The sequence below is a fragment of the Phoenix dactylifera genome, chromosome 9 (assembly GCF_051530095.1).
Source record: "Phoenix dactylifera cultivar Ajwa chromosome 9, Ajwa_hap1_PhDact_Kaust_v1.1, whole genome shotgun sequence".
Taxonomy (NCBI): Eukaryota; Viridiplantae; Streptophyta; class Magnoliopsida; order Arecales; family Arecaceae; genus Phoenix; species Phoenix dactylifera.
The window spans coordinates 24,697,394-24,712,484 of record NC_143198.1 but is presented as its reverse complement, the minus strand read 5'-3'; the positions used below and the strand labels follow the sequence as shown (position 1 = coordinate 24,712,484).

General features: G+C 35.1%; 1 protein-coding gene across 2 annotated transcripts; it reads right to left on the bottom strand.

Moving 5' to 3' along the window:
* LOC103717070 (chaperone protein dnaJ 15-like) lies at positions 1-14,514 on the bottom strand. 2 transcript variants are annotated; one of them, XM_026808437.4, is made up of 12 exons: positions 14,226-14,459; positions 13,910-14,147; positions 10,294-10,417; positions 8,290-8,372; positions 8,108-8,219; positions 7,907-8,011; positions 7,668-7,718; positions 2,628-2,717; positions 2,420-2,528; positions 2,177-2,325; positions 2,040-2,093; positions 1-525 (listed from the first exon to the last, which is right to left on the bottom strand). In XM_026808437.4, exons 2-12 carry the CDS (start codon positions 14,026-14,028, stop codon positions 304-306), a joined length of 1,218 nt encoding a protein of 405 aa, XP_026664238.3. In that variant the 5' UTR covers positions 14,029-14,147; positions 14,226-14,459; the 3' UTR covers positions 1-303. The 2 variants fall into 2 exon arrangements, with proteins under 2 accessions (XP_026664238.3, XP_088560646.1); XM_088704520.2 differs by having other exon boundaries at positions 13,910-14,514.
* Positions 14,515-15,091: the final 577 nt, after the last annotated feature.

The following is a 15,091-nucleotide window of genomic DNA, read 5'->3' as shown; positions in this document are numbered from 1 at the left end:
TTTTTCACAAAACCAAATGATCAAACCCTCTCATTAACTTGCTAGATATGCATTCAGCGAATAATTCAATTGGGAGCTGAATTCAATGATGACAAACAAATACGCTGGCCACCAAACAATATATGACAGCAAAACTCAAGATACTAGCAGAGGCCAGAGAAAATAATTGAGAACTGACACATGAAAACTTTGAGACTTTGGCAGGGCAATGTTACATATATGAGCAGATAATGAAAAGGTGACATCATCTTCCTACTGTACAAACACCTTAATCTCTTCCATGTCATGCTGGAGCACAAATGTTCAAGCCTTCTTATCGGAGCGGTTAAGATTGAGATTAAACCATTTCTTTTTGTTGGATTTATCTTTCCCATCAACACTTACATCCTCTGCTGGGCTCTCAGACCTGATCTCTTCATTGGAATGTTTGCTGCTGCCACTAGCACTTCCACTGACACTGACAACAGTCCGTACAGTTGTAAACGAGGAGTGGATACTGTCCCTTTGTTTCAACAATTCATCAACCTGCAAAGAAATTGTGTACAGCCCACAAGCAAGTCACCAAGGGCAAGGATAATGATTAAGGTCATTTGATGCAGCAGGATACAGCAAAGAATTATCAGAGAGGATCTGAGGGTATAAGAATACAAGTAGTTTAACAGTTGTTAGTACGAGTAGTCATGTCAAGACACTGGCATAATTCATAATGGCTGGTCTTCATTAAGAATCAACCCCCAGTCAATAGTTTTTGCACTAATCATTTAATCAACTTGTTTCCAATATCAACAGGTGCCTTGGTGCATCTTCTTGAAATGATAATGGGTTTAGTGCGAAATCAATATCAGGACAAAAGGGTTAATAGGAAACATAGAACAGCAATAGGCAACATGTAGTGATCATTGATGTCAACTGGGACTTAATTATATGCAAGAGAAAAGCTGTTGATGACAATTTAAACTGAATAAACTAAAGTAACTTTGATGAAATCGATAAGTGTTTCCAAAAAGTGTGATTTTTTTTTCACTTAGCTCTAGGAGAAAATTTTTGTGCACTAATATGCCTGCGATGTTCCGTGGACTATGGATATTGGGCAATCAAGAGGCTCGAATCTACAAAAACAGTGAGGCAGATACGGGTAAAAGTGTTGGTGCTTGGCACTTAAACGAATTGCAAGACAATTGAACCTAGGGTTGTTAAACCATTTGATGAACTTCATAAAATAGGTATCAAGATGAGCAATAAAAATTAAGGCCTCAAATCTTGGATGTATTTAAGGGTTAACGAAATGGGCAAAACCAAAAACAACATCAATGGAAGCAGCATGAAAGCCTACCAAAGGCTGAAAATGATACTGTAACATCATTCACAATTGAATCCAATCTGAGTTTTAGGTTCAGGGGGGAACCAGAAATACGCATTGCCTTATAGCTTTCTGCAGAGTTTGAAAATATATTCTACAATTTTTAGTGTTGAATATTCAACCCAAGAATAACCTCAACTTTTTGGAGGATAACAGAACACATGAAGAAGGTCCTGGGTTCTATTCTCCCAAAGAAACATGAATAAGATGACAATCTTCTTACCTTTAAGGTAGAGCAGAAATAGCGAGTTCTTTGGAGGATAAAAGAACTAGAGAGATATATTGAATTCTATTTTCACAAAGAAACATGAATAACATGACAATCTGATCACCCGTAAAATAGAGGAGAAATAATGAAAATAGGGATGTAGCATGAAGAGAAGAGGAACATGCACAGTTAGCAGCAGAGAAAGTAAAGATTAATACAGTCAGAGAAGAGTAAAGGAAATAAAAATACCCTTCTTTTATGATCCCAATCTAAATTTAATTAATTTGTTATCTAACAAAATCCCATAAGCATTTAAAGTCTTAAACACTATGAAAAGGGCCTTCCTACTTCTGAATTATATTAAGACAAAAAGGAGGTGGTTTATTAGCACCAGGACATAGGCAAATCAGAAACCATTTACAGAAATTTATCTAATAAAATAATAACATTATTATTATTATTGATGCTTACAGATTGCTTTTCTTCGCTATATCTGTTAGTCACTTCCTGAAAACGTGCCAAAGCCTACACAACAATGCAAAAATGGGTTAGAAGAGTTATCTCATGCTAAATTTGATTAAAAAAAAAAAAAAATCATAGCTTCCTACTTTTCTATATTCTGTTTCAAACTGGCGGAGGTCATTTCTCTTGGATAAAATTTTAGCCTCAATCTCCTTGAGCTTCTGGGTTGTATCTTCATATGATTCTGCACACACAGCCTCAATGGTATAGGTGGCTGGTTTAAAAAAATTATCACCTGAAATAAATAGAAGAGATCAAATATCATAAGTCAACAGTTTCATATACTTTAAAATGAAAGATATAAAAAAAGAATGTCAGGAAGTTCACACCATAAACTGCAAATATGTGAGTGCCAGGTTTCAATTCAGACACTTCACAAGGTTGCAGACCTTCCAATCTTTTGAAAAAAGCAGCCTCTGGATCTTTGGCCATTGCTAACTGTACCAATGAAGAGTAAACTAACCATTAATCCCCAATTTTTTGCTTATAACCATGAGAAAAAATTGCCTACTAATTTGATGTGACAAAGCTCCATACCGCATTAACTGTTGAGTCCATACGGTAAACTTGAAAATGTAAAAAGTACATTCCAGCAGATGTTGCCTTGCCGGTCTTCTCACTATCCTCCTGAATGGGAAAGAGAGCTGGATGTTATATTAACTACAAAAGTATTTATGAGTCAAAAGCAGCACACTATCTTTGAGTGCAACAAAGTAACATGAGATATTTACATCTGTAGTTACCCCATTGTAAATTCTTCTTGTTATAGAATACCATCTAAATTCTAAACTTACAAACACAACTCAATTACCAGTACTGAAATAAAACAATAGATTGCCATTGAACCAACAAACTCATCTGTCATGAACAAAACAAGATCCAGAATTGAACTAAAACCAAATACAACCTGTTAATTGAAGATAATTTCCACTATGGAAAAATCTTATTGTTTCTGCTTTCTTGTATGAAGCATGTATCATTAACTTTCATATAAATAGTACAAATATACTTCTCAGAACACAGCAGTTTAAGGGTCCATACATGCATTAATATTTTAACATCAATTGACAACTACGTTGTAAATAAATTATATAGATTTGTTGTTGGTAGAAGATTGTCTCACCACAACTTATGAAGTGATTTGAACGTTCAATAGGCCACCTTGGCAGGTACATTGACTATTAGATGGTCGTTTCACTATCATGGCCAACAGAATGGCAATGAAATTGAAAAAAAATTAGCTTAAAACACAGAATTACTAATTAGCTTATGTAAGGACTATATTATCACTAATTATATATACTATACAATAATTATATTATATAAATACATATGTACACACATACATACATATGTATGTATACGTATATATATACATATATATATGTACATATACATACATATAGTGCTAGTAAAATGTAAATTTGGACAGTTTATGTCAGTTCAACAATTACATTTGTTTTAGAATGATAATTCTTAATAGTCATTTGATTTAGTTCTCACTTTTCAGAAAGCAATGAATCTAAAATGTGTCAACTCACAAAGTTTGCAGGCTGGTTACAAGGGGCCAATCAGCCAACCATAATATTATTTCCAATCAAGACTATTGGTTTGAACTGTTAATGCGGCTAAACTTGAGTTGGGTCACTTCAAGCCAGTGATAGCATAGGTAAGTTACTAGCATATACTTATATGGGTACTTAGGTAAACTTTTGTTTTTATCCTACTTGCAGACCATCAGCTGTAACTTCTTTTAAGGCTGTGACATGGTGTCTAATCATCTGGTTAAGATGAATTATTAGATTATTTTGGAGTACCTCCTTAATAAGCCAACATGATCAAGGAATATATATATATGTATGCATTCGTATAACATCTAAATAAAAATTTTCTGCTAAAAAGTTTGTGTTGTTTAGCAACTTTTTAAATGAAATGCTTTGAAGACTAGGATATGTGACTTTTCATACTAGATTTCAGATTTTAGCAATGTTTGGTATAAAAACATTTATGGTTAGGTGTGTTGACCCATTTTGCCTGTAAACAGCAGTGAGGATAAGTTAGGTTAAGAAAAGGAAGGATAGCTAGGCCATAGACAGAGGAAGAGGAGGATGAGGAGATGGGAACTTGGATAAACAGTTATGGGTTTCATTTGCATCATGCAGTAACTTCTCCATGTTCCTCAGATTAACATTTTGTGTTTCTGAATCTTATAGTCCATCCCAAGTTGATGTTTTATTCTACAAATTCCAAGGTACATGTCTTTTTCTAAAAAAAAATTGAAATCATTTGTAAGCACAATTATTGACCATTATGAGTTTAAATTATATCTTGTATTTTTTTAAAAAAACCTTGTAATCAATTTCAAACATAGGTATTGTTTTGAAAATCTAACAAAGACCTAGTCAATTTTCAAATCTCAGGGTTTTTTTAGTCTTTTGAATTTTATTACAATTCTAGGCTTATATTGTTTAAATGTTTAAACCACAAGATTATTTCCAAAACTCAGGGTTTCATTTGAATTTCTGGACTGTTAAGATTGCTTCAGTTTTTAAATCTCTTTCAGACTTTGAAATCCATAATTAATTGCAAAGATCAAGACATTCTTCTTTAAGGATTTGGTTTCTATGTTGGTTTGAAATTTATTTTTTTGATCTCCATTGAAAATTATGAAATCATCAGTTTTTTAAATTGGTATTTTTGAACTTCAAAATGTTTTTGACTCGAGATTATATTTGTATTAGAACCTATTCTAAATCCATTATCTTCACAGGAGCATTCTAATGTAAGTTCCATGTAGCATTCGTGAAATTCTTTCAGCTCTGAAAAATAGTATAGAACTTGAAGGTTACATATGAAACTCTAGCCAAGTAGTATATTTGGCATCGTTTGAATTAGCGTTGGGGATTTATGTGGATCTCTAGCTAGGTGGTAAATGTTGTCTAAGTCTAATATGATCTCGAAGATTTATGCAGCAACATCCAGTTTATTGATGAGCATATATGTGGTCTCATCTTTATTAGCAACGAGGATTCATTTAGCATTGAGTGCATAAGCAGACATTTGTAAGAAAATGTAAAATCACATGAAAGATTAGAGTTTTCTGAATTTCAAAATGTGTTTTGGTCATTTGCAGTATCTCATTTATTATTAGAACAATGACCAATGGCATTTTTGTTATCAAACATTATCAATAAACATTTATTTGAACTTGCTAGTGGTAACTGACTTGAATGTTACATTTTAAACTTCATTAGTTTTCAAATGAAAACTTAAATTATTTTGACCATGCTAAAAGTTTGCTTGCTAAGAATTCATTTATAATACAATCCTTTCAAAGTGATTGACAAAGGATATAGTGCCTCTTGAAAAAAAGAGGAGTCAATGTTTTGAAGTAGCTTTTGGATCTAGTGTTTACTGGCACAACATCAGCACTACACTAGTTTGTGCCTTTATTTGTTGAAGGTGTAGTATTTTGTATAATAAGAAATGTTGAATTTCATAACTGGATTTTATTTAAGAATTATGGGTTAATAATACATTTTAAATATGCTCTATTTGATCTTATGATTTCTTGTGAGGTTAAATACTATTGATATTCTTTATCGATTATGATACTCATATCACAAGATCAGGGTCTTTGATCGTGACAACCTCAATGAAATGCATTTTTAGGATGTGTTTGATGCACCAAACAGGCTAATTTTTACCAAGCAATCATGACCAACCTATAAATTAGGACAAAGGCCATCTTCATAGCAAAGATGAATTAAAAAAATTACTATGTTATTCTTCTATATTCACCCTTTCCTCTATTCTTCTTTTGGATGCATTTCTGATCAAGACTTGAGATTTCACCTCCATAATACATATATGATCCCCAGGGATCATTAATTTAAACTTAGTTTGATGCACCAAATATATTTTAGTTTCAGATATAAATATGAATTTGGATCTGAAATGAACATCAAATCACAATCTTGTGGAGATTGATCATGCCTATCCATCTAAATTTATAAAACCCTACCTAAGTATTCAAAAGAAGTGCAGATCTAGCTTAAGCTCGAAAGTAGAAACTTAACTCACCCTGACCATCTGGAATTCTAGCCTAAATTCCATGTCATGAGGAGAGAGAAAGAGAGTGAGAAAAGAGAACAAGGAGCTAAAGAAGAGGGGAGGTATTGGTAGACTATCTTACTAAGAACCTTCAATTTACGGTACCTATAACCAACATTTAAAAACAGACATTGGTAATGACACTTGAAACAGGTCCATAAGAAGAAATTCTTAAATATTGAATGGACCCATACCAAATGCAAGTACCAGTTCCATGTATCATTGTTGCTAGTGGAAGCCATGGGAGCTAGGGGTTTTGATTGACAAGTAACTTGCAATTGGCTAGGGGAAAAGTGTAGGTAGATGGACAAGCAAGCTAGATCATCCAACAAGGAATAGAAAGATGGGAGAGGGTTACAGGAAGAGAGGAGGAAACGAGATGCAAAGGAAAAGGGAAGGGGGAGGTGGGGCGAGAGAGAGAGAGAGAGAGAGAGAGAGAGTGAGAGAGAGAGTTGCGAGGACAAGAGGAAAGTAGTGGGGTGCTTTAGCTAGATACTAATTTTTGGCATGTCCAGTCATGATTCAAGGAGTCTTTTGACAAATAGTTGTGATTCCACAATTTGGTAAAATCTTGTGATTAGATATCTTACAAGGAGATCTTTTCTTGTCTAGATTGAGAATCAACAGTATTGTGTTTCGCCATGTCACAGTATAATACCTTACTTTATATCATATTTGTTATATTAAACTAATATATTATAATATAATAATATATTATAGTATATTATATATGTTTTATCATATTTCATCTATTATATTATACTATATTATGTTAGACAACATTAACTTATATCAGTCATATCACATCATATTTTGCAAGTTTTGAGCTTTCCCCAGGATTGGCTTGAGCTAAGGATGATTATTAATGTGACATATGCCCATATCAACCAGGGGCTATCATTATATGTGTATTATGCCGTATTGCCCCAATATTTAGCATGCACCAGCACGAAAAGATAAACAGGTCCATGAAAAGATTACCAGTGGGCATGTTATCATAAGCTAGTTAGTCCTTATTTTTCTTCCCCAACACAACAATTTTCTTTGCCATCATAACCAGTCAACTTGGTATCTACCGGAGACACAATACATGAGCACTTAATAATTGGCAACAGGCAGCTTCTGTCTGAACCAAATCAATCTCAGGATGGAAAATCTGGGTCCAGCCGTCCAACCAACATCCAACTAAAGCCTGATCAAGGGCCATCCCCAGCCCTATCGACGTACTTATAAAGGTAAACAGTTTTCATGAAATTTCCAAAACAATAGCATCAGCAAATAAGATAACGTGATTGACAATAGAGGTTAAATTTTATTGCAACCTTGGGGGAGTCCCCCCCCCCCAAAAAAAAAAAAAAGCATAAAATACAAGATGCAAATCTTACCAAAGAATCATATAGTCATATTTTATGATCATAAATAACTTTAGGAACAAGATTCAATAGCTATAAGAATTATAATCACCTGTAAAGCTAACCCATAACCTCCATTTGCTTCTTGTTCAAAGTAAAGAAGCTGTTGCAACAACAAAAGCAATGTCAGGTAAAAAAAAAAAAATGTAAGTTCCACAAAAGAGTCGAAATTAGTGTATTAAAAATATCACAGCAAAAAAGGAAAAGAAAAGAAAGAAAATGATTGGATTCCATTAATTCTTTAACATCATACTGAAGACACAAATTGTTTATGGTAAAAACTTTATGTACCTTGAATTTACTTTGTGCAGCTGATGTAACTCTAATAACTATTCCTGCCTGGGATTGTTCATCATTAATTGTCACACCAAAAAAATGAGCACATTGTTTATCAACCTGCATTGGCATGAAAAGTTTTTTAAGAAAATTCCAATTTAAAAAAGAAAAGAAAAGAAACATTCATCTCAAGAGAAAGATCAGCAGATAAAGCACCTTTCCATTGACAGAGGTTCCAATAGGAAGTGGTCTGACCGTCACAGTTCCATTTAGAGCCTCTTCAAGAACAGTAGCAGAAACAGTAGTCTTGATAGGAACTCCCAGCTTGCTAATAATGTAAAAGAATCAGATACAGGCCTGCATGAAAACTCAACCAGATCTCATAATTTAACAATCACCTGAAAAGTGCTGCAAACATTGTATTGACAGTCCCAAGGTTGGACAAATCAATCTCCATATCCATGCCATCACTTTCTAAAGCCTGGGTCAAAATATATTGCATGAGTCACACCATAGCAATCTTTCAAGCATCAACCAGAGTAGGAACAAATTGTTGTTCAACACTAATTAGTGGCTCCAAAATCAAATGAAAAAGTGCAGTGAGCAAACTGGGGAAGAATAAAAAATAAATTAAACAACAAAAGTACATAACATGATTACAGGTTTGCTGAAAGAAATAGTTCTCATATCATGCATGAAGCAAAAGAAACTTCAAAAAAGTAGGCTAGGAGAATCAAAATCCTTCACATAAACTCACTGAGTTTGACATGCTCATACTTTTGTACACCCAAGTTTCCCTCAAATAATGCCCTCGCAATCTTGTGCCTTGTCACCATTGCACTGGGACAAAGCATCGTGTGCCCTGCACCATCCCAAGCATATGTCAGTGCGGTAGTTCATCTGTCCGTAACATTACAAATCTACTCTCCATTGTCTACAAGATTGGCTCCCTTGGGCAGCTCATCAAACATGTCCTTGGGTATTATAAGAAACTATTCACGGCCCCCTTACCAAGTGTACATGCTGCCCATACTTATGATGATGACTGGAGAGGCTTAAGTTCACACGTTATGAACCTAGAGTAGTCAGCCTACCATATTGGCTGCCATGGTACACAATCTCCTAGCATCAACCATCCAATCAATTCTTCCATTGATGCTTCCAAATTATGCAATTTTTGTAGATGCATTAGCCACACTCTTAAGGAGTGGAGGTACCCCACAGCTAGATGTTAGTTTTGTAAGCGACCATAACTACTGCCTATTGTATGCCAGCTTCAGCTCCGCCTACCTTTCATTGGAATAAATGGCATAGATTGCTGAACAACTCAGTCAACTACTCCATAGTACTGCCATAACATTATTTGGACATGATTCATTGACTTTCTTGTCCTGTCTCCAACAATCCACTCAAATATTGGACTCCGGAGTTCTTCCCATCATATGACCCCGCTTATAATTTCTTAATACTTACTGCCAAGCACTTTAATATTCTGATGTAGCATAGTTCAATGATTTAGGATTAGATGAGTCTCTAACCTCAAATTTAGTTTTAGATTTTTTTCTCTATTTTCTGGCAGAGTTTTGATCATAGCTTTCTAAGATCGTACGATGAGATTACAAATGTTGTTTTAACTAAATTACAAATCTGCCTCAATGAGAGAATGAATTTATTTTGATAACTAATCTTGATCTAAAGGTGCAATGTGGAATTCAGGGTATAAATTTTCGTGCTTTTTACTCTTACGTTTAGTTATGGGTTAGAATAAAACTAATCAGACCAATGGTTTAGATTAATCTTGGTTTATTAGGAATTGAATCTTTAGGGCCTAGAGTGCACATGGTTCCAAGTCAATCCAAGAACCAAATTGAAGCAATCTCATTGGGTCAACTTGCTTCAGGTTTTATGACAGATCAGTTCAGTTGCAGTTCTTGTTTTAAAAACTTGGTTCAAGTGGTTCAGCTCCAAGTCAAATAGTTGAGTAACCAAATCTATCCAAACCGCACTTATACATGCATATCAAAAAGATGAATTATTAGCAATAAATACAGTTTAATCTGCATTTTGCCTAGGAAAAGTTTATTAAGAATTACATACTTCTACATGAAACAAGTCATGCTAATCCATCAGCACTTCAATGTTCCAAATTCCTTTTTCCCATACTCAGTTTAGTTTTACAAAATCAATTGTCCTAGCATAAACTACATAGCCATGCATACCGATTGCAAAAATATGAATGCTTTATCATTGCATAATAATTATTTCAGTAAAAGATTACCTTAACCTCATTTTTTTTCTAAAGAAGATAAAGGAAACAGAATATTTTCACGGCTGATTTTGAATTAATGGGAATAACAAATGCAGTTAATCACATGGAATTGATGCCGTAAGAGGGCATTCACCTCAAAGCCAGCAGTATCATATTGCCTTCTTTTCTCTGGATCCGATAAGATGCTATAGGAATATGCAACTTCTTTGAAAAGTTCTGAAGCTTCAGGGTTGCTCGCATTCTTGTCTGGATGATATCTGTTTATATCAGGATTTCAGTTATTTTCCTCTGAGATGCATAACCTATTTTTCTATAGCTAACTGCTTGAATTGCACATATGTCCAAGAAAATTGGCAATTTTATATCATAACTGACACAGTAAACTGCTGAGATGAAGATAAGGTGTAAGATGCAGTGTGATCATATAAGGGTAGAACTTTTACATAATCAACATATGAACACCCAATGTACAAGTAAAATGTAAACAATAAATTCATTCACAACCATGTAAATGATGACCTGCAAGAGAAAAGTAACAACAAGTCATAACCATAATCAACAAGTCCTATCTACTTGGGAATATAGAACCTTCATTGTCATTCACTCCTTAAAAAGGCAAACTACATAATGAAAGAGAAATCATTAAAACTGTTTCTCACAACTTTTGCACAGAAATTTTACATTTTCCAACTTCCATAATTACTCTATAAATTCATGGGCCAAGTCCAGTCTTGTCAGCATACAAGACTATTGACTCAAGAAAGGTTCACAATCTCGGTCCCGGACCATGCACCAATATCATCTTGGTACAGTGTCAGTTCAACGTACCGATAGTCGATACATTCACCATATTGGTTCGGTTTGGTATAGTACTGTATGCCCAGTATGCATCGGTATGGACATGTGTGGCATACCATTAATTCAAGTGATCTCATCACTTCATCCAAAAATAAAACGGCTGGTGAACGTCCCATAATATATCTATTTGTCTCTTTACTTAGCAACAGACTCACATTTGGGTTCTCCTACTAACTCCTTTTATCTCTTTATTTGCTAGTGCTACTTAAAGAGTTAAAGCAACACCAGGTAGGGCTACAGGTTAATAAAAAAAAGGGCCCCAAAATTTCTTATTAATGGAACATTATATACTGGGTATGAATTTGGACAGAGGATCCCTTCAGGTCTCACATTTCTCCACTTGACCAGCACACTGACCAATCTGCATAAGGAGGGTGCTTAGGATTGCATAGCAAAATGGACAACCATTATGCAGTCAGGAGCATATTGAGACTGCATAGAACCTATGGCAAATGTCTTGGGAGTCGTATATGCATGCAACAACATAAACTGCTTTCTATAGCAGTGTTTTTTTGGATTCCCTGATCATGAATTCTCTAAAAGGGAGAAAAAAGTTCGTGAATTTCCATTTTGTACAATGTTAGCACTATTTGGTTGAGCCTTTCAAGTGCATTTATACCAGAATTTCTTTGAAAGCTTCACCTTCCATCCTTCATTGATTCCTAATTAAACGAACTAAGACACTTCCAATTATATTACTAATTCCAAAAGTTTGCTCATGCAGCGATTGGACAAATTCCAAAAGCACTTCTCCCCTTGGTTTACCATATACTTCACCATCCTTCCCCCCACCTACCAAATAACTTGCAACTTAACTCATTTAAACAAAGAGTTTACAGTGTAAACTACACTAAACATTTTGGCAAATAAATCCACAAGATTGAAATCCATATAGCTCATACTTGCTTGGTTAATGTTTTGATCTTTTACAATCTCATATGAAGACTGGCTTCACTCTTAAATCATTAAATGGCATACTAGTGGCACATCATCTGACCATGAATGGTTGCCAAATGCCTAACATGATGAGATCTAGAAGGACGAAGACAAGGTCAGATCAACATAAACTACTTTGATATTTATCTAGTTTATTTACTTTATATATATATCAACAACCAAGATGATAAGAGAAGAAAATAGAAGTGGATTACCAATGGAGTTGTATGCCCTAAAATCCACCTGTAGAGATGCTACCTAAGAATACATGCATATGTTTCACTTGTTGCATTTATGAAAATGGATGGATGCATTGTATCCTTGCCTTTCATATAGATTTACAATGTCCATAGATACTGTAACACAATATAGCCAAGTGGCTGGCAGTATGGCAGTATGGCTATGTACAAGAGGATCAAACTCTATATAACCCTGAAAGCTTGCTGACTGCCAAGGGTGAATTGGGGTATGTTGACAGCAATTCATAATTCAGGCCTGTAGTTATGTCAATCCCATTAGAAACTTGAATTTACATTACAAGAGGATCTTGCAAAGCTCAACATCGAAGCCACTGGACTATTTTTCCTAATAGGTAAGGTGCACTTGCAGATGCAAGGAAATGCCTAGATAACTCCCAGGGCTTAGAAAGCAGCCCACCAATAATTATCATATATATGATGTTGTCGATTTTGAGCTACCTAAGGTTATTATTTGTTATAGCCAAGCATAAGTTGTACTACAAACTGCTCAACCTGCGCAGTGATTTTCACAGTTCTATAATGAGTAGCAATTAGAACTGAGCTATTTCTGATATTTGTCAAACCACCTTATCATTCATCTCATTAATCAAAGGTTGCAGCATGAGGTGTGTGAGATATGTAGTAGAGCAAAGTCCATGCCAGCATGCTGCTCATCTTGTATATCCCAAGGGCATGATGTGCAACTGAAACAACATTCAATGATCAAATGGTCCAACAAGCATTAGACCTAACCAACTCCCTACGTGAGTAAATTCTTCATGTTAAAAGGTCTAAACTAGGTTATTCAATATAGTCTTTCAATTTCCAAGCCTTTAATATGTGTGTGCGTTTATGAGGATAGCATTGCTGACCTCATATTTGATGGATAAAGGGTTAGGTCATGGTGGTGGTGGTGGCAGGTGGTGATTTAGGATAGCATTAGGATGCTTTATGTCAGGAGCTTAGGATTTCACTATTGTCATGGGCCCAGATTAATTTATAACTCTTAGGAGTGGTAAAAAAGGCTCATATAAGATTTGGCTCCAATTGTTTCCTTTCTTATAGAAATTCCAACTATCCTATTCCCCTCCACCTTTCTTCTTTTTCTTCCTCTGTTTCTTCTACCAAGCTTTTGAATCCATAACCTTGTAACTCAACTACTGGAGGCACCAATATTAACATGTGAGAGAGAACTATGGTTCTTTTGCATTCTAATGTAAGTAATGATTTCAGTGACAAGAAAAACCTAACAAAAATAGCTCATAGTAAGGATTCAAAATCTCCCTTCAGCACATCCCATGAATGCCAACGTAATCATTCATAAGTTGAGGGAAAAAACTAGTAATTACTTCCAGAAATAAATAATTGTCAGAAAATCCTCTCTCTGTATTTCAGATTCAACAAATTTTGCAGCAAGTAACTTTCTATAATAATTTGTCTAACTCTTCAATTTGTGTATGATTTGTATGATACTTCTCTCAGCATTCTCTTTCGTTTTTCTATTCAACCTTTCAACAAGGATTCGTTTTGCAAAATCATCAGAACTTATCACAAATTACATTTTTAATCATTCTTGCTAAAACAACCCTGCATGGAAGATAAAAAATGAGATGCGTGACAGACAACAATCGCCTACAAAACATCAAATATTCAAAGCCAAAATTCCACATATGCTAAATAATCATTAGAAGAAAAGGGACAAAGATAAATTATTACTTGAGAGCAAGCTTCCTGTAGGCGGACTTGATCTCCTGATCCGACGAATCCCTCGAAACGCACAGCACCTCGTAGGGATCCCGACGGACGGCAGGCGCCGAAGGACCTTCCGACGCCATCCCCGAGGATCTCTCTCTACGTACCTTATCCCCCTCCCGATTCTCCTCAAATCTCAAATCTCCTTTCCCTTCCCTCCACCAGCCCTACAACCGCCGGAGTTCCGAATCCTCCCGGAAATCTACAGCGACCGCCCTATCGTGAACCGGGCCCAGCGGCGAAGAATCGAAACCGAAGCAGGACAGATCGAAAGGCGTACCTCGAATGGGATATCTCTGGCTGGCGGAATTGAACTGGGTGGAGCGAAAACGAAGAGGTTTCTTCTTCTTGTGTAGAGCAAGCTAATAAAATTTAATTTCTATTTTTATTATAGCTCCATAAATAGCGGCGCCTCTCGTTTCTTTCTCTTTCTCAGCTCTATATCTCTTCTCGCCTACCCTTCTTCCTCGCTTGGCGAGGAGGGTTGGGCCAGCGGATGAGGAACAAAAATCCTATTTTACCATATGCCCTCCTCCGGTATTCATCTTGCGGAAAAAATCCAAAAGTCCAACCCAAATTGTATGCATAAAAACAAAAAAAGGATGTCCTTTTTTTTCCTTTTTTTTATTTAGCCTCTCCGCCTATTCTAAGGTCTTTCAATTTTTTTTAAAAAAATTTATACTTAAAAATTTATAAAATCTAAAAACTAGAAAACTATATATCGGTATTGATGAACATTATGCTCTGGAAAGTATGTATCGATTTACATAAAGGTATGTATTGGTTTGCGAGATGATTTTAGTGTGTGGTGGTAAAAAAATATGTTATAAAAATTATGTATTGTTTTATCTGAATGTGTGTATTGGATCACTGCTGGATGTGTATCAAATAAATTTGTAGTATGTATCAGAAAGTTGACGAGTGTGTATCACTAGCTATGTAGTGTGTTCTGGTAATATGATGTGCTGAAACTTATGTATTAATTTGTTTGGAGGTGTGTATTAGGTTACTAGATAACTAATTTGCTTAGTATGTATATCTGACCGTGTACTGTGTACTGATAAATGCCATGTTCTAGAAACTGTGTATCAATTTATCTAGATGTATACATTGGCTTGTTAAATAAATAATTTGCTTAATGTGTAT